The 20,642-nt window shown below is 38.1% G+C and overlaps 1 protein-coding gene across 1 annotated transcript; it reads right to left on the reverse strand.

Annotated features, from left to right (window-relative positions):
- Nucleotides 1-11,104: 11,104 nt before the first annotated feature.
- On the reverse strand, nucleotides 11,105-19,643 carry LOC121749037 (DExH-box ATP-dependent RNA helicase DExH10-like). Its single transcript, XM_042143652.1, has 17 exons — nucleotides 19,508-19,643; nucleotides 18,082-19,081; nucleotides 17,584-17,898; nucleotides 17,288-17,392; nucleotides 17,141-17,209; nucleotides 15,791-15,958; nucleotides 15,639-15,710; nucleotides 15,435-15,551; nucleotides 14,996-15,220; nucleotides 14,711-14,869; nucleotides 13,923-14,012; nucleotides 13,672-13,764; nucleotides 13,209-13,362; nucleotides 12,735-12,883; nucleotides 12,517-12,612; nucleotides 11,919-12,011; nucleotides 11,105-11,522 (listed from the first exon to the last, which is right to left on the reverse strand). The coding sequence occupies exons 2-17, from the start codon at nucleotides 19,054-19,056 to the stop codon at nucleotides 11,412-11,414; spliced, it is 2,991 nt and encodes a 996-aa protein (XP_041999586.1). The 5' UTR covers nucleotides 19,057-19,081; nucleotides 19,508-19,643; the 3' UTR covers nucleotides 11,105-11,411.
- Nucleotides 19,644-20,642: the final 999 nt, after the last annotated feature.

The following is a 20,642-nucleotide window of genomic DNA, read 5'->3' on the forward strand; positions in this document are numbered from 1 at the left end:
TATTTACAACAAAATAAATCATTTTGGGCCTATGAATGTCAACAAATAAATAAAGTGTGGGAGTCCATTGTTTTCCAAAAAAAAAAAAAGAGGGAACAAGCCCAAGAACCCTTCTCCTTCTTCTCCTCTTCATGATCGGCGGTTTCATTCAAGTGGAGACTTCCCAACTTTCAACTTCCCCACTCTCCATCTTCCACCATAAATCCTACAAATCAGAGATCACCCAAGTTTAAAAACATCAGTTTCTTCACTTCAATCTACACTTTCACAATTGCATATTAGCAAAGTAAATTGAGAGAGAGAAGACAGAAAGGAGGAGTCATAGCTATTGCAATTCAAGTTCTTTTCCCAGCCATTGTTTCTTGGCAGATAACTCAATCAAGAATCAACAATCTCATCCTTTCTTGCCAACTCGTGCGGCAGAGGTATACTTTGATACTCCTCACTTCCATCCTTGTTTCACAAACATTCATATCATTTTTGTAGAATACACAATCTGTCAAACTCGACTCCCACATGAACAAATTCAACAATAAACACCAGTCGAATATTAAATCAACAACCAACTCAATGGAACACCACAATTAAACACTTCCACCGCGAAATACGAAAGAACTTAGTAAATGAAACTTATCTTTTGGGGTTGTGCGGGGCTGTTCGAGTTGGTTTCGGGGAGTTTCGGGGTTGGATCGGTGATGAACGATGGCTGCCGAACAGCAGCCATCGGGACGAACTGCTGCTGATCGCAGCGTTTGTGCAGTGGCGATGTGTGACGGACGCTGCAGACAGCAGCGGCGTTGCGTCTCCCGGCAACGACAGCCGCGGTTCTGTGCAGTGACAGCAGCGGCGCCTCCCGGATCAGCAGCTCTTCCTGCGGATTTACAGCGATAACAGCGACGGTGATGGCTGCTCGGTACAGCTGCTGCGTCGTGACAGAGGGCGGACAACCAGCGGCAAATCGAGGACGGAGCCGGCGTGAGAAGGAGTAGGCGATGGGTTAGGGATTTCTCTTTTGTGAAGAAATGAGATCTTGAGAAGAGAATTAGAGAGAGATGACGGGTACGGTGAAATGAATTTGGGCCCTTTGGCCTTGTGTAAAAAATGATTTTGGGCCTCATTTTTTTTTATTGCTGGATGGGTTCATTTCTTTTAATTGGAGATATAAGGTAAGGAATTGGGCCTTTTAATTAAATCTTTGGGCCGTCAATTAAAATAATCGTGAGAAATTAATTAATTAATTTCCGAATAATTTGATGTACAAATAATTTTATCCCCGGTCTGAAATAATATAATTGCGAAGAGAAATAGTTGCGATAATTATACGCTTAGAAAATTTTGGAAATTATTTCGATATCATGGAGGGAAATACGAGGAGCCAGCGGAGGAATTTTGGGCGTAAGCGGCCGACCGGCGTCGCACGCGACGCCTTGGGCGGCAGCCGAATAATAAAAAAATGTACAAAAACTGAGAAACGTGATAAAAGTCTTTAATTAGAGTGCATGCATTCTAAATATCTTGGTTATCGAGATTGATGGGTACTTTATGTATTTTTCCGAAAAGGTGGTTCGCACGCACGCTAGAAGTCGGAACGAGGAACTATTTACGGAAATTCTAAGCTTTTGAGGTGGGCTCTATTACTTAAAATCTTTTAAATTGCAATGGTATGTTTATGGAGAGATAATGGTGGTTTGAATGTTATGTCATACCATACTTTATGTTTTGAATTGCCTATCTGATTGTCTACTAGGATAATATCCTACTAGACTTTGATGGTTAACGAATTCGGGTCTGACTAGGGAGTGAGTCCCTACTCAGACTAGTGCACTGATGGGGATCGTGAGCCGTCCTTTGTGGTCGGCCGGTCCAGTGATCGAGTTTGTGGCCACATTCTCGTTTCACATGACGGTTCAGATATGGTACATGAATGGGGATGATAATGATATTTGTCTGCAGACAACTTTTTATGGAATGGTTTTAGTGATTCTCGGCCTTTTAAAGAAAAACCCGAGTTTCACTCAATGATGGCTTGACATAACTTAAATGATGAATGTATTTTGGGCATGAGTTCACTGAGTGCATTAAAGTACTCAGCCCCTGCATATGTTTCCCTATGTGCAGGTTGAGTGGTGACGAGCGCGGTGGGTGTTGAGCATAAAAGTGAAGAATGTCCATCAAATGTCTAGAATATGGTGTGTCTTCATACATAGCATTATTCTACTCTCGAAATGCTTCCGCTAAATATTGTTTCTTTTGAGTTCGTGTATTGTTGAGATATTTTTCATTTGGAGTTGTTGATTGTTGAAATGATACTCTGATTTTATTCGAGCTATTCCCATTTGTTTCGGGCTATGGTTGAGTTGTGTTGTTTTCCCCCTTTCTTCCCCGCTTCTTTAACCCTCCCCTAGTCGCGATCAACCGTGTTTTCTATCCTTAGAAAATGCGGGCGTGACAAAATGGTATCAGAGCCAGGTTTTTCTTTCCGCTCTGGACCCGAGAGTGTTATTCAGTCTTAGTCTAGACTTGTTTCGCTAGACTAAAATAATAATAAATTAAAGTAATAATTGTGTATTGAAGGCTCAACATCCCGCTTCACCACGCTCAACCAAGAAAGAGGTAATATTTTTTTTATGTGAAAATTTTTATGAGAAAGTTTTGGAGAAAGAAAGACGAGAAAATTTTTGAGAAAGAAAAAGGAGAAAAGTTTTATAAGAAGGAAGAAGTAGAATCTTTCTGTGAGAGATTGATTTTGAGAAGAGTATTTGCTAATGTTGAGAAAAGAACGAGTTTTGATGAGGGACGATGGATTGTTTGTTTTTATATGAAAGATGAAAGTTGATGTTCAAGTATATATTGAGTTTTGATTCAAAACTTGTACTTCAAAGTTGAAAGTGAGATGTTGAAATATTTGAGAAAAGTGTGAGTTTTGAAGAAAATGGTTGTTTTGAAAGTAGATGTGAAATGTGAAAGCACTGGGTTCTGGGAAGCGAAATGTTGGGTATTATACTTGTTATTTGAGGTATGAATGACTTTAAATGTGATATTTGTTGATCTATGAGGTGGTGAAATGTGTTGTGAACTTAGAGTGCCTAAGACTAAGCTAGATGAAACGTGCGCGGAACCATAGTTGTAAGTTGACAATTTATCCATCGCTTTCCCGAGCGATGAAAACCAACGAGAATCTGAAAGTGTGGGGTGAATCCCTAATGTGTCAAGGCACGACGAGGCAAGGAGAGCGAGAATGCGAATGGAGGTCGGTGGACCATGGAACTTTTGTTATTTCTTTGGAATGACGCGAAACGTTAGAGCAAGCTTAGTGTGTGAACCATTTTACTATTTTCTATCATTTTTCGTGAACGATAAGGAAAAAAATGCGAGGAAGATTTCAAGAAGATGAGGATAGAGAAGATGAAATGAAGCTTCAAACACGAAAAAGGTGCGAGACAAGAAGAACTGATGCTAAGTGATGTAGCTGTGCAACGACAAGAGATCATACTCGTGATGCAAATTAATATAACATTATCTCGCATAATTTTGCTAAAAGTAGCAACACGATGGAGACGACCTTTATTGGAGGCAGAGAAGCACACGGATGATGAAAATGTTTTAAGAGAATGGTTGTTATAATATGCAAGAATATTAAGAAGATATGGCCTTTGATTGACTACAATTATTTTGTTGTAATGACGTGATGAATATCAACTTGGAATCCACGGTTTCTTAGAACGATGTTACCATGTTCGGCCTCAGAAAGACGAGCGAATGAGTGCGACCTTCGTAGCTAGAATGAACGATTTTAAATCAACAGTACTTACTTGGATTCTAAGTTCTTTTCGATACGTATTGAATAACCGTAAGCCCTTGTCTATTTAAACACCTTGGTTGACTCATGCTTTGCAAGTAGTGCCCATTTTTTTCCCCTATATCGAGTCATGACTCACTTTCAGTTCTTAAAAATTGGTGCTGGCCTTTGTAACTTTGGACATCTTGATTAGTAGTCTTCCTTGATTCATCTTTCGTAAGGACAATATTTTGACCTTATGAGCTTTCGTTATTGAACTTCATTCCTAAAGTTGTTTGCAGTTATGACCTTCAGTATGATCACATCTCCATACATGTTTCTTCAAAGGATGGAATATTCTTCTTGGAACTTTTGTACACCTTTTTATTTCCTAACTATGAATGCGGCAAGTTCTTTCTTGCAGAGGTGAAATTTTTTTTTAGCTCAGTTTCACTACATATATTGTTTCATGCTCAATGATTTTTCTTTCTGCAACACCAAGTGAAGGCTATCGTGTTCTCTTTTTCCTTAATATGTTTGATCTAGCCGATTTTCCTAAAAAGTTCACTTCACGTTGGTTGCAAACCTGTGAATCCATTGATGTGATTTCATTATTCAATAACCTGATGTCGTCGAACCATGATCAGTGCTACATCATGACATTTGTCTATGCTTCTAAACCCTCCCACGACTGATCATCTCATGTCATGACATGTTTGAGCCATCATTCATTGATGCTGATATTTTGCACATTGATTTGACAATTGAATATCTTATTTGGCAGCCTACTATGGAATTTGAGACTTAATTCAGTTTCATCATGTTTTCATGACCTATCTCATATTCTTTCGAGCTCTCATCAGAAGTAAATTCCCAAGCTCTATAGATTTTATTTGATACCGTTTAAACCATTTAATTCTCAGAATGGATGTGTTAAGTTCAATGGGTTTAGTCCTTGCTTTGTTTACAAACCAATTTTTGCAAGTTTGTGATGAGATCTAAAAGAGTCGAGCTAGAAATGTTGTTCTTGGTTTCTTGATTACTTCTGCAACCTTTCTGATTAAGACACTTTCAGCAGTGTTGCTACAATTTTTGAAATCAGTTCGTATCCAAGTAAGACTGTTTGATTAATTTTTTGAGTTCTTGGTACTCGACTTTAGTGAAAGGGTGAGGTTGAGCTTTTCGAATGCACACGGGGGGAAAGAGTTTCTATAATCAGATATGCATAAAAGTGATACACCAACTAGAGGCAACGATATAACCACGAACACGAGGTGTTAATTTTTTTTCCAGCTTTTACATACCGCTAATAGCGAGTTGCTAAGGGATCGAACATTATGCTATACCTCTAGATATTGGATCTTGAGCAACAAGATGTGGTGAAAATGCGGGCGTGACATCTCGCCGCGCTCAACAAGAGAGAAGGTAAAATGTTTTGAAATGAGAAATGTTTATGCAATTGATGTTGGACGTGATAATGAATGAGTATGATTGATAATATTATGAGGATAAAAGGAAGGAGAAGTACCCGGATTTGTTCGTTTGAGATGAACAAATTTCGGGACGAAATTTCTGTTAAGGTGGATAGAATGTAACGCCCGTACTTTTTAAGTACTAATTAAAAGATGTCGTGAAGTAATGACGTTGATGTTGCTATGCTTGACATGATTGAATGAGACGGTTGAGATGAATTTTATGGTACTTGGAACAACACCAAGTTACTACGAGACAAATAATAATTTGTCTAAACGAAAGGAAACGAACAAAAATAAGAATTTGGGCCGATCCAAATAAAAATAAAGAAAGTCCAATGTTTTATTTTACATTTTGGCCTTGGGCTTGATTTATTTACAACAAAATAAATCATTTTGGGCCTATGAATGTCAACAAATAAATAAAGTGTGGGAGTCCATTGTTTTCCAAAAAAAAAAAGAGGGAACAAGCCCAAGAACCCTTCTCCTTCTTCTCCTCTTCATGATCGGCGGTTTCATTCAAGTGGAGACTTCCCAACTTTCAACTTCCCCACTCTCCATCTTCCACCATAAATCCTACAAATCAGAGATCACCCAAGTTTAAAAACATCAGTTTCTTCACTTCAATCTACACTTTCACAATTGCATATTAGCAAAGTAAATTGAGAGAGAGAAGACAGAAAGGAGGAGTCATAGCTATTGCAATTCAAGTTCTTTTCCCAGCCATTGTTTCTTGGCAGATAACTCAATCAAAAATCAACAATCTCATCCTTTCTTGCCAACTCGTGCGGCAGAGGTATACTTTGATACTCCTCACTTCCATCCTTGTTTCACAAACATTCATATCATTTTTGTAGAATACACAATCTGCCAAACTCGACTCCCACATGAACAAATTCAACAATAAACACCAGTCGAATATTAAATCAACAACCAACTCAATGGAACACCACAATTAAACACTTCCACCGCGAAATACGAAAGAACTTAGTAAATGAAACTTATCTTTCGGGGTTGTGCGGGGCTGTTCGAGTTGGTTTCGGGGAGTTTCGGGGTTGGATCGGTGATGAACGATGGCTGCCGAACAGCAGCCATCGGGACGAACTGCTGCTGATCGCAGCGTTTGTGCAGCGGCGATGTGTGACGGACGCTGCAGACAGCAGCGGCGTTGCGTCTCCCGGCAACGACAGCCGCGGTTCTGTGCAGTGACAGCAGCGGCGCCTCCCGGATCAGCAGCTCTTCCTGCGGATTTACAGCGATGACAGCGACGGTGATGGCTGCTCGGTACAGCTGCTGCGTCGTGACAGAGGGCGGACAACCAGCGGCAAATCGAGGACGGAGCCGGCGTGAGAAGGAGTAGGCGATGGGTTAGGGATTTCTCCAAATTGGGGGATTTCTCTTTTGTGAAGAAATGAGATCTTGAGAAGAGAATTAGAGAGAGATGACGGGTACGGTGAAATGAATTTGGGCCCTTTGGCCTTGTGTAAAAAATGATTTTGGGCCTCATTTTTTTATTGCTGGATGGGTTCATTTCTTTTAATTGATGGGTACTTTATGTATTTTTCCGAAAAGGTGGTTCGCACGCACGCTAGAAGTCGGAACGAGGAACTATTTACGGAAATTCTAAGCTTTTGAGGTGGGCTCTATTACTTAAAATCTTTTAAATTGCAATGGTATGTTTATGGAGAGATAATGGTGGTTTGAATGTTATGTCATACCATACTTTATGTTTTGAATTGCCTATCTGATTGTCTACTAGGATAATATCCTACTAGACTTTGATGGTTAACGAATTCGGGTCTGACTAGGGAGTGAGTCCCTACTCAGACTAGTGCACTGATGGGGATCGTGAGCCGTCCTTTGTGGTCGGCCGGTCCAGTGATCGAGTTTGTGGCCACATTCTCGTTTCACATGATGGTTCAGATATGGTACATGAATGGGGATGATAATGATATTTGTCTGCAGACAACTTTTTATGGAATGGTTTTAGTGATTCTCGGCCTTTTAAAGAAAAACCCGAGTTTCACTCAATGATGGCTTGACATAACTTAAATGATGAATGTATTTTGGGCATGAGTTCACTGAGTGCATTAAAGTACTCAGCCCCTGCATATGTTTTCCCTATGTGCAGGTTGAGCGGTGACGAGCGCGGTGGGTGTTGAGCATAAAAGTGAAGAATGTCCATCAAATGTCTAGAATATGGTGTGTCTTCATACATAGCATTATTCTACTCTCGAAATGCTTCCGCTAAATATTGTTTCTTTTGAGTTCGTGTATTGTTGAGATATTTTTCATTTGGAGTTGTTGATTGTTGAAATGATACTCTGATTTTATTCGAGCTATTCCCATTTGTTTCGGGCTATGGTTGAGTTATGTTGTTTTCCCCCTTTCTTCCCCGCTTCTTTAACCCTCCCCTAGTCGCGATCAACCGTGTTTTCTATCCTTAGAAAATGCGGGCGTGACATTAGATGTATCTTCGGCTTCCCAATTGGCTCCTTCCATGTTAGATATTTGGGGTTTCCCATTGACTCCAAGAAATTCAACATCATGCACTACTCCTCGTTTGAAAAGATTGCATCTACCACAAACAAATGGACGGGTACTACCTTTTCTTATGCGGGCAAGGCGGAACTCATACACTCAGTATTGCAAGGCGTAGAATGCTATTGGATGCAAGTATTCCCTCTCCCAGCAAATGTGTGAACCGCATCAAATCAGTATGCCGAGAGTTCCTTTGGGGCACGAAACACCCACGTATTGCATGAAAGATCTTTGCCTTCCGAATGAGGAGTATGGTGGGATCTCGGAGCATGGAACAAAGCCTTGTTAGCCCAAAACTTATGGAACATCCATAGCAAGAAAGATTCTCTATGGATTAAGTGGATATATTGTGAATTCCTATCGAGCAAGACAATTTGGGAGTGGACACCAAGGAAACCGGACTCGCCACTGTTCAAGAGAATACTTGAGATCAGGGATGAAATGCTCATTGCACTTCCGCGTAGGGAAGTTGAAAAACTCTGGGCCAAGTGGTACGAAGCAAGGGGCACCCTCGAGGCATACAATTGGTTCTTGCCCAAAAGGAAATCGCAAGCTCTGACCCAAATTTGTTTGGAAAGACTTTGTACCACCAAAGTATTCCTTCACGACAAGACAAGCCGTAAAAGGCCGCCTTGCTACAGGGGACAGACTTGGGTACAGGGATGTTGATCAACACTTCCCATTTTGCTTGACACACAATGAATTGGCCGACCACATTTTTTTCAAATGCGTAAAGACTAGAGAAGTGTGGACAGCTATAAAGGGATGGGTTGGTTTGAGGAGAATGATCAGCTAAACAAAGTGGCACAGTTGTGATTCGAAATGCAAGAAGGCTGGCACTCATGGCAACGGTGAGTCTCACTTGGAGGCCCAGAATGCTCTGGTTCATGATGGTGCTACATTTGAGCCCAGATACATAATATTCGAAGTGAAAAAGGTAACATACGCTACTCTTTATTCTATGTACCCACATGATTATGTTCAAATGTATCTTGGTGTCTGAGAACAAAGTGTTACCCCAGACTGGCACCACTCTTGTACCTCATTACTCCATATCGCTATTATGTAGCAATAAAATGGGTGCCAAAGGATTTCCTTGGTCGGGTGAGTTTACCACTGCCATTGGAATCCTTTCCATGGTAGGATGGTTGTTTTTGTTAATATTCATCAACTTTCTCCGTCGATTGGCCGAACGTTTAAGTCGGGCATACACCTTTAGGCCTAGGGCTTGGGTTGAGTCCCCAACCCTTCTCATGTTCTTGATTGTAACATCAGTGTCGCACGAAGCTTGGGGAAAAGTTTTGGACCTCATTACGCGCATGGCTCGTGTCGAGAGCCACCATGAAGCAGTCTTTCATGACTCATTTCGGGGATACGGTCACCCCGACTACAATAGGCCCCTCCTAGGCAAAGGTTGTTAGTATAGTACTCCCTCCGTCCCGCACTACTCGCACTTATTTCCTTTTTGGGCGTCCCAAGTTACTTGCACTCTTTCCATTTTTAGTAAAAAATTTCACCTACAGCCGTCATTTTTGACTTTCCTATACACTCATTCCTTAATCTCCGAGCCGAAAAGGAAATGAGCGAGTAGCCCGGGACGGAGGGAGTAATACTTTATATGATAAACTAAAGATCGATGATCAAGGGTGGGTGCCCATACTAACTTCAAACGATCCCCCTCCCTCATTCCCCTAATTAGGGTACTCTTATTCCTCTTGGGATTTTATCCCATTGGATTTTGCCTGAAGAGGTTATAACGAAGCCCGCCCTCCATCGCCGGAGGGTCTTTGTTTGTGGTTTCGGGATAGACCCGTACTATCACACATGGGTATTCCTATGTTTTCTTGTATAATCTACTTGGCAAGGGCGTATGTCTAAGCCATTAGGCTGGCTAGGGACTTCTTCTTCAGTTCCGGACAATGGAGTGCGCTGTTGTAATCTGGCTTAATACAAGCCCTTGGGTATACCTAAGTTTGTGTGTATTCTGTTACTTCCCCCTCCCTGGCTTGCTAGCTTAGGCTAGTTGACTGTACTCCTCGGCATACCCAAGTCATTATTTTATTTATTTTATAACATTCGTTGATTCATAAAAAATAAAATAAAAAAATGCCTTGTTTAAACTTATTAGAAAAGAAAAAATAATTTCGCCTTTTCTTTTGGAACCTAATGTTGTAGTTTAATTTTTAACGAGTTCTTTTCACGATCTCCCATTTACAATAGTATCCTAGCAAACATATATTTTTAGCAAATACTAGCGTTTTAAGCATTAGAAAGTAGAAACGGCCTTAATACATAAGGGTGTTTAACCGACAAATATTATTCGAATCTATATACTATATAAAAACAAAAATTAATAAACAGAAACTTCTCAAACTATTGCAAATGCTATTTCTGTTCATTATAAATGTATTGATAATGAACTAACTTAAAGTCTAAAATCGTCATCGTTTGTTCTAAAAAGATTCCAGTCATATACATTAAATCTATTACTACCTTTTAGTGTCAAACTAGATGTTTTGGTCCAAAATTAACAATTATGTTAAAAACGTAATGCATGTTTGACCAAATTAGTAATTTAATTTTAAACCTAAATAACTCAATTAAGATTAGGTTAATTGGATTATTTAGATTCAACATTAAGTCATAAATTTGGCAAAATACATTTAACCGTTAAATTTTCAACAGAATTGTTAACTTTATACTAAAAGTGTAAAACATAGTATTTGGGATCAAAAGGAAACAGACTTTGTATAGCACTAAAAAGTTTTTTAGGACAAATATCAATAAAATATAATACTAAAAGAGATAGAAAGAAATAATCATAAAAATATTAGTGAAAAATGAAATATATAAAAATTGAAAAATGACTAACTTTTGTGGACGATTAAAAAAAATGAAAAAAGGTTTATTGATTGTGAACGAAAAGGGTATAATAAGTTTATAACTGACGTTATTACGTGACAAATATAAATATGCTAATATTTCTAATCAAATGGATATGAGAATAAAAAAATCATCATTCCAAAAATTCTCTTGAATTTCACAACATTTTGCTAGTATACCAAAAACGTTATTACAAGACAAATATAAATATGCTAATATTTCTAATCAAATGGACATGAGAATTAAAAAATCATCATTCCAAAAATTCTCTTCAATTTCACAACATTTTGCTAGTATACCAAAAACGTTATTACAAGACAAATATAAATATGCTAATATTTCTAATCAAATGGACATGAGAATTAAAAAATCATCATTCCAAAAATTCTCTTCAATTTCACAACATTTTGCTAGTGTTCCAAAATCGTTATTAAGGCAAATATAAATATGCTAATATTTCTAATCAAATGTACATTAGAATAAAAAAAATCTTCATTCTTCAATTTCACAACATTTTGCTAGTCTACCAAAAATCTATCACCTAGCCACAGAGAATACACCATATAGATTCAATGCTACAACATTTCTATTTTTGGGGGAGTTGGGAGTGTGGTTTGCTAATACAGAATATGTTAGCTATAAGCTATCTAAATTCCATAAATTGAGAACATGCTTACCCATCGAATTTTAGTAAGGCAAACTTCATTTGCAGCAACAAATCAGTAAATTCAACCACTTCAAAGATATAATGAATTCGCAAACATTATCCCGCGACGAAGGCTTTCACTTGCGGCTGTAAATTTCTCCTCTAAACCAGCCTCGCCAACTGCATGAGCAGCGCCTTTCAACTGCAAAAACATGAGGCGCAATAGTTTCCTAAATTAGAACTGATATTGAAGTGCTAAACAATTTATATATTCCATATTACATTTGTAAAAAATAAATAGAGGATTTTTGTAGCACTCAAGTGACTAGTTTCATAGGTGAAAGCATCCTCATGGAAGGAATATGTCCAATCAAAATGATGCAAATATGAGTTGCTATCTTATTATGCCAGAAATGGTAACAAAGAAAAAATGAAAAACATTTCTCCTAAGTGCTTTGCTTCTCCTTTATTCCGTTACTATAATCTTTTTGGTTGCGATGAGATTTTAAACATCAAACCTGACTGTCTTGAAACGGAAGTCCATCAAATACATATAATTTTCTTTAGAAGCTGCTTCAAGGTAGTGAAAAACTCTTACCTGGTTTAAAAATTCATCAAGCCTTCTAGCCAACCTTATGATGCTACCTTCAAAAATATCAGTCATTTGAATAACATCTGCAAAAGATGCTCCCTGAACAAAAAATAGAAGATCAACAACAAAATTTAATTGCATAAACAACCTCAACCAATTAACAGATGTTTTATGTTAAAAGAAACAAGAAGGCATTCGATGTGACAAATTTTGGATGAAAAATTAGTCATTCTGACACAGAGACAAACAAATGCCATTTCCAGCAATGACATTTTGGTATTTGCCGGCGGCAAGTTTGACCATGCATGTGATATTGTGATTTCTAACATGTTCATCAAAAAAAGTGGGTAAAATAGAATTCCACCAGATTGAAACAATGATGTGGTAATGCTTCAACATTATCAACAAGAGATGCAATAGAAGTATACACAGAAGTTATCAAAAAGCAGCCATGCTATGTGTCAACTAAGTAAAATGTTATGCATACTTAAAACAAAAATTCAGACTGGCTATGCTCCAGAAGATGGTTTAAAAGGTTGCAACTTTTAGCATCACTGGCAGTTTTGCATATGCCATGTAGGAGATGGTGTAGCTATAAACTGACCTTTGACCAACAATAAATCACATCCATCAAGAAGGGCCTAATTGATGCTTCAACGTATTCATCCACATTTATTTCGAGTTTACACTCGTGTTGTATCTGCAAAATACAATAAATTCAGTTTTCCATTAAATATACTTCACCGTCCGTATTTTAGTTGGGGAACAAATTTTCAAAAACTTTTTTTAGGAAAAACAGTTATTAGATCAAACTAAAGACACCTCAGCTATTCTTCTGGCACTGTCTTGGAGTTGTTGCAAAGGTTTAGCCAGTTCAGCTCTTAAATGTATCTGTTCGCTCGATTTGTCCCCATGAATAAAGCAACTAGCTAGAGCTGCAACTTGATGATGATCAAGATCATTGAAGGTACCTGTCCAAAACATACATAGAATCCACAATAAACACATTACGTTTGTTACCTAGTTTGAGTACATCGAAGGATATACATACCGTGAAAGGATAAATTAACTAAACCAATCACAATACATTACTGAAGAGTGAAGAATTGAAACTATTATCGAACAAAAAAAAACTTCTACCGTGTCAGATATCACATTTTTATGAAAGCTAGAGAAAACTGTGTTACTTATCAATGAACACCAACAAAAATTAGACATCGTATAATTCTTTTTAAAACTAGCTGCTACAAGAAGCATTCATGAATTTGAGATATACATCGCTTACAGGATGCTCACCATTGAACATCAATTCTGTGACAAGGAGCTCATCTCCAGTGTCTATCAGGCAAGCTGCACGTCCCTTCAACTGAACAACGCCGTCACCATCAATATGACCCAGTCTTTTGAGAACCCGTGATCGATTCTTAAGTTCGTCACGAAATTTTTGAAGCTAAAAGGTTTATGTAAGTATTTGATTAGAAAAATCCAACAGAGGGGGGCTTGAAGAAAATAAAAGGAGAACAATTCTTAAATTAATCAATAAGCATGATGTATTTGGAACCACAAAGGCCAGAGCCAACCTAAAAAACAGTGGTTTCAAATATAGTCACCAAGGAAGCAAACAGAAGAAGGGTTTCAGGTAATTCATTAGTCAAGATATCATAAAAAACTGAATGTGTAAACAAGTGTTGATCAATCTTGAGTAAGAAGCCAGTGCAGAAAGTCTTAAGGCATGGTGTAAACATCAAGACATATGTACCTGAGAATCACGCATTTTTGACTTTAGCTGTTGAATCTCATGATTGACTTCTGCTTTTCTCTGGAATCTGGAAATCTGATGTACATCTTGCAACTGGAAGCAACAAAGAGAATTAGGCAGGTAAAAGTGCTGATTAGCATGCTTGCAAGAATGCCAGTGAACCCTTGTTGTATCAGATCAATGGGAAAACAAGCAAACTGAGCTAAATGTAAGAGAGAGAAGAAAGAGAGAGGAGGGGCACTTCCACATACCTTGTGTAGGGGATGAGTGAACAACTTCTGCTCAAGCTCCTCGATTTGACTAGCCAACTCAACAAATTCCCGATCTTCAATTCCCATATCCTGACAAAAGTTTACACAATGTCAGAAACAGATACCCTCTCTTAGACTCAAGTCCAGCAAATTTGTTCGATGCAACAGAAACATTTCGAGGCTACCAGAAATATGAACTTGTTTTTAGACCAAGTCGCAGAACATTACAAGTTATAAAAAAGGTGCAAATGCAATTATGAAGCATTTAAGGCAATTAATCACTCATACACAAAAGACCAAACCACAACAGGAGTTGCATGATGCTCACAAGTGAGGCAATCTGAGATGGTACATATATAACCATCAGCAAGTGTGGCATTACAATGACTGATAACATTAATTTTGTGCCATCACCAGCCACTTTGTCCTCTTAGCTATAAGCTATTAGCTTTCTAAGTATCTCTCCATATTATGTCTCTGTTTCACGATAAGTATATATACACTATTAAAAAAATCATGTTTCCGGAGTAATTATAAGCAACAAATTATGTTAAACCTATCACTGTTACATTAGCACTTGATTGACTATTGCAGACGATTGTAAAATCCCCAAGTTTCACATTAAGACCTAGAAATATTTCAAGCCAACTGTCAGACCAACAATGTGACACAACTACAAGGATTAAATTAAAAAGGCTGTTTTATGTAGGCACAAAGCTCCCAGTCCCATTTAAGCAATATCCTCAAATAGTGCAAAATAAGATCAATAAAGCATAACATTCACACACCTTCACAGGATTGAGCTTAGGAAAGCCTTGTGGATAGCGCTTTTCAAGCTGTTGCATAGCAAGGAGAACATTATGCCGACTTTCTTTTGGTCGCAAGTCGGAAGGAACCGATATTTTAAGCTTGCTAAGTGCAGAAAGAAGAGGCAACTGAACAGGAACCTGATAAATAAATAAAGTACACGAATCACAAGGGTAATCCTTAATGGCACATGTCAGTTGCAGTAAGATGACAGAGTTCAAATATGTTCAGTCACAACCACCTTCTCTTTAGAAATATCAACTTACCACGTGCATTTCACCTTCTTCTCCTGGTTGAGGAGGAAAAGGCTTTGGCTGAGAACCAGTTTCACTTGGTCCGACAGAACAGTGGAGCAGGGCATCCACAATATAGTTGTTACCACGTGAAGAAGCAAGTTCAGCTGGCATAGAACTTGATACAGCTTGTGGTTTCTTCACCACATTGACAACCACTCCCCAACCCCAATCAGTTCCTCCTTGCCTTACCTTAACCTGCAAAGTTACAAAAGAAGCTCTCAGCGAGAAACTACGGAGTCAAGTAAAAAGTGTAAGGCTAGACTCAACCAACCCAGTAGATAAGTTGTTCTGTAAAGCAACAACAACTATATATAGAGAGAGAATTTGAAATGAGCCACTAACAAGGTTGGCCATACAAGCGACCTGAGCAATCAAGATGTTATCAGAAAACAGCCATACTGAGACATACCAGTCTACCAGGTAGAAGGAAAGAGAGAACTCTTTCAGGTTGTGTTATTGCTGCCATCATTTTCTTTTCATGTTCGGCCAACTCAAGCTTAAGCCGGTGATACTCAGCCACCTCAGCCTAGTAGGTGAAATAGAAGAACTCTGTTGTTATATGATACAATCATAAAAATGATGTTATAAGCTCCAGGTGAAAGCAAAATCCTACCTCTCCAGAAGCATCAAGCACAGCAGCTTCCTGTTCAAGCTGTGAGACTTTTTTTCCAATGTCAGGTAAAGCCTAAAAAAGCAGAAATTTTATAGATTTAGAAATTATGAAGAACCTATCACAGAACAGGAAAATCAAGTTATAAGTAAAACCTTCTCGTGCTGAAATTGATGGAAGGAGTTTCTGATAACATGCTCAGCTGTGAATTGTCCCTCAGCACGACTCATTAAGTTTAGAATTGAGTAATAGCTCAATCTGAAAGTACTGACCAAAGGTGCTGGTTTGCCCAACACCATGTCTTTAAGTGTGTTCATCTCCATCTGATGTCAAAACAAGAAAGGTAAACGTTAATTAAGATAAATTGCTCTTTATACGAAACACAACAAATTTTAAGAATTATTAGATCAATTGTACAAAAGTATATTTTCAATTGCCAGTTTCACATAACCAGATTAGAGGCAACAAAATTAGATTTGTGTGGAAGACCAATCACCAATCAAGAAAGACGGAAACAATAGAGCTAAAATACAGTAATAGTATCATTACTAAGAAGGTGCTTTAACTAGGCCAGTGATGATTTACATACCTTTGGACAATATAATTATCTTTCCAAGAGCACCAATCTCATCTATCTCTTTTAAATACCCCACTCAAGATATATAGAACTTTAGTTTATATATGAATATATTATATATAAACGGGGGTGTCAATGAATCAAATTTATGAGTGGCGTGGATACTCTTACATTCATTATACACTACACATATAAACTATTCTCACAATTTTTTCATGTTTAAAGTTATGTTACATATTTTACATATGTACACTTTTACAGACATCTAGTTCATAGTCTTCTGGTTTTATATAATGATTAGATGATTAGATATACGGTCTGATGAGAAACTTCAAATATTCATTTGGACGGGTTAGGAGCTCACGTAGCATTTGATATGATATTTATACCATGATATTTCTACTCTTAGAGAGAGAAAGGCACTTCCCTTCGGGTTAATTGTGGACAAGGAGAGCCCCCCAACACCATCGTTTTGACTAAGAACAGTGATCTCTTGAGATAAAACATTGCACAGGTATATTGTAAGAAAACTCACCATACATCAATACTTAATTATTCGGCTTAGAAGCAGAGTAGCTGGGTGCCTGCCTGTTTAGACATGGCTAGTGGAAAATGCTAAAGGAATTACCCTCACTTTTCTCCATATAACACAAGCAATTAAACTTTGAGGTCCTATATATTAATATCTATTATTAGGCTCAAAGGAAATGATTAATAGTGTAAATTATAAGAATAATTATACATGCCCAGGGCATTACACATTGTCAAGAGGATGCATCAAACAAAACAATGATTTCTAAGGCATATGGAATCATGGATTGATAATACTACCAGCTTACAAATTGTTTCTATAAAACATCTTTTAGTGAGAAATTATTTCTAGAGAGGGAGATGTTTCCCAATCAAACCAAGAGAATACCAACCTTACCTTATCATCAACCATTATAATGCAGATACCCCTCTCATCTTTACCACGGCGTCCAGCTCTACCACTCATCTACATACGAGTATAAATGTTAAGAGCAGTGCAAGGTAGCAGATATAGTGCCATATTTTTAAGAAATAAATTACTCACCTGGATATACTCACCAGATGCAATATAACGATGACTATCACCATCCCATTTTTTCACACTTGTGAAAACAACAGTTTTTGCAGGCATGTTCAACCCCATTGCAAACTGCCATATAGTGAGTAAATCAAATTAGGTTACAGAATAATATAGACTACTAAAGATAAATGATTTTAAACAAAAAGATAAGCAAGGATATCTTTATGTGATAGTTCTAGCAACTGTGACAGTGTTGAAAGTTCTGGTATCACTTTATTCAAATTTGAGTTAAAAGGAAAATTGGCTGGAAATGATGATACCGTTTCTGTGGCAAATAGGGCCTTAACAAGTCCTTCTTGAAAGAGAAGCTCTACAAGCTCTTTGATGATAGGAAGCAAACCAGAATGATGAACGGCAATGCCTCGCTGAAGTAATGGCAACATTAATTCTATGGCAGGCAAATTTCTATCCTCCTCACTCAAGCATACGATAGCATTTCGAAACACTTCCCCCACGACATCTTTCTCCTCTGGAGTATTAAAATCAAGTTTGGACATTGACATGGCATGTTGCTCACACTCTCTTCTGCTAAAACTAAAAATTATGACTGGTTGAAATTTTCGTTCCATTATCATCTGCAATCAACAACTTGAATTTTAGAAAATAATAAAGAATACAAGAATCACAAAATACAAACCAAGGATCACAAAATAAGAAAAGCCATAAACAGACAAAAAATAGTGTATTTTGCATGTCTAAATAACATAGATACCGAGATTGAATCCAAGCTAAACATGGCAACCTGTGAAGCCACTAACCTTCACAATTTTATATATGTCCGAGCCACTTGAAGCATTTCCATTTTTAGCAATTCTGCCACTGCCTTTGGAATTTGCGCTCTTGCTCCCATCAACATGATTTTGCTTACTTAAAGTATCCTGGAGTTTCAAAAAGTTGCCTTCTTTAAACTGCTCATTCTCGTCAACTACAAGATATAAACCAGATCCACCAACAGGAAAAACATAGTGCTGTAGAGGTGTCGGCCTAAAATCTGTGTAAACCACATGACAAGGCTGTTTGTGTATATTACATATCCATTCAGCAAATTCGGTCGCATTTGACATAGTAGCTGAAAGAAAAACCATCTTGATGGCAGGGGGCAAGAAGACAATACTTTCTTCCCAAACTACACCTCTTTCACGATCCTTCATGTAATGTATCTCATCAAATATGACCCAAGCAACTTCCTTCAATACCTCAGAACCTCTATAAAGCATCCCCCTGAGGATTTCCGTAGTCATCACCAAACAACTTGCATTAGGTGAAAGTGTGACATCACCTGTCATCAACCCAACATCTGAAAACTCTTGACTCAACTCTCTGTACTTTTGATTACTCAAAGCTTTCAGAGGAGAAGTATATATGACTCGTTGCTTCTCTTTAAAAGCCATGGCAATTGCATATTCTGCAACTGCAGTTTTCCCAGCAGAAGTGTGGGCAGAGACTAAGACAGACTCCTTTCTCTCCAAGCAAGAAATAGAAACCTCCTGAAAAGGATCAAGCTTAAATGGGTAGGTCTTAGCTCGCTCCCCGTTATAAACAGGATCTGCAAGGGTGCCGTGAGTTGATTTGTCCTTGGTCGAAACATATCCAGTTGGCACTGCCACCTCGTGCACACATGTCCTGGATAAGCTACGCCTCTTAGAGGGAGATTCTCGCACATTGCTTTCCTGCTGTTCTTGTGAGCCCTCCTCTGGCTGCTTCCTTTTAACGGATGAAGGTGATCCGTCCATCTGCTCCTACTAGTAACCAACTTATCTGTAACAAACCATCGTAAAGGAATAAGTCTTTCGCTGTCGTCTGTGCACATAGATGAGATTGTATAGACAAACAACGACAAAGTACAAACCCGAAAAATGCACTTAAGCTCACAAATGACTCAGAACACGGAATTAATTACCAATTGAACCAACCACAGGTTCCAGAATATCACACAGTTGGAGAAAGTTCGGCGATAGAAAATGTAGTGTCAAATTTCATAAGAAACACAAGTAAAATCCACATTTTCAGATATGAAAGCAAATAAATTCAGAATGGTGCAGACAGAGCAGAACCCTAGATTGAGCAAAAGCAAAGCAACTCTCTGGTTTCTAACACAGGATTGATTGATTGATTGCATGCATGTAACTAAACAGAAATAATGAATCATATGCGCGTTTCATAGTCGAATATGGGAGTCCATACCAATACGGTTGAATGCTCGGAAGCAGCAGAAGTTGGTTGGTCTGTGAATGCTTAAACCCTAATTTTCCCCTAAACTTCGGTTTTCAAGCTCAGACAGCGGGCCTATTTGTAATGCCAACAATTGAGCAGTGTTCGCGAAAATTACACCACACCCAAAAAATGTGAGACTACTCTTTACCAAAAGAGTGAACTACATAAAAAGTCTCTAACGTTTCCATTTGTGACACTGCATATCCCTAACAAAAAAAATATCGCCACAACACTCTAACCTTAAACATAATCACATATTTTGTATTTGTAGTCAATTTTCGGACCAAAATACCCAAATGCCTTGAAGGACATTTCAGTCATATTACCGCAACTTGCAGGCCTACCCTGCACACACCTACACGACTTGCAGGCATTAGCCAGACACTTTTGTCAAATCAAAGTTGATCTTTCTCAAGCTGTGTACTTCCCTCTATATTTTAAGGGTTTGAAATTCATTTCTCTTCTCTCACTTCAATTCATCCTCCCATTTTCTTTCGTCTAATGCGTGAGCTCCCTACCGTCGTATACTCAGTTTTCAATTCATTCTCTATAGCTGAGCTTGAGATCGCAATTTAGGTAACTTGCACTCTGACCGATTTTGAGTCGATTTTGTAGCTGAATTTGGGTGGATTTTACAGCTGAATTTGGTTGTATTCAATTTAGGGTTTATGTGTGTTAGGCTGTGTTCAATTTAGGGTCGATTTTGTAGCTAAATTTGGGTGGATTTTGCAGCTGAATTTGGTTGTATTCAATTTAGGGTTTATGTGTGTTAAGCTGTGTCGTGCAATTTTTTGGGGATTTCATTTCATAAATAATGACGTACTATAAGTTTTTAATATGTTTTGGGTTTTAATTTTCAATTCGGATCCTTGTTGCAATGCCTTCTTCTAGTTCTCAATCGTTCGGGTCAAGTTTCAATTGGGATTGGCCTCGTCCACATATTGTTATCGTCCACAAATTTTCTGTCTCAGAAACTTTAAGACCGTCCGATTTTTTCATCAAATATACCTAATTCCTGCATAAATTTTGTCTGAGTTGTGAGAATCGTGTAGAAAAATTAATTTTCGAAGGGTTTTCACTTAGTGTCGGATTACCTTGAATCATT

Source organism: Salvia splendens, chromosome 9 (genome assembly GCF_004379255.2).
Source record: "Salvia splendens isolate huo1 chromosome 9, SspV2, whole genome shotgun sequence".
NCBI classification, from domain to species: Eukaryota; Viridiplantae; Streptophyta; class Magnoliopsida; order Lamiales; family Lamiaceae; genus Salvia; species Salvia splendens.

Excerpts from the sequence above, each read along its gene's own strand:
- LOC121749037 (XM_042143652.1), bottom strand. The coding sequence starts at position 19,056 with ATGGACGGATCACCTTCATCCGTTAAAAGGAAGCAGCCAGAGGAGGGC. Across the intron at positions 15,711-15,790 it reads ATCAATTTCAGCACGAGAAG|GCTTTACCTGACATTGGAAA; the intron begins GTTTTACTTATA and ends CTGCTTTTTTAG. Across the intron at positions 14,013-14,710 it reads CTAAGCTCAATCCTGTGAAG|GATATGGGAATTGAAGATCG; the intron begins GTGTGTGAATGT and ends AACTTTTGTCAG.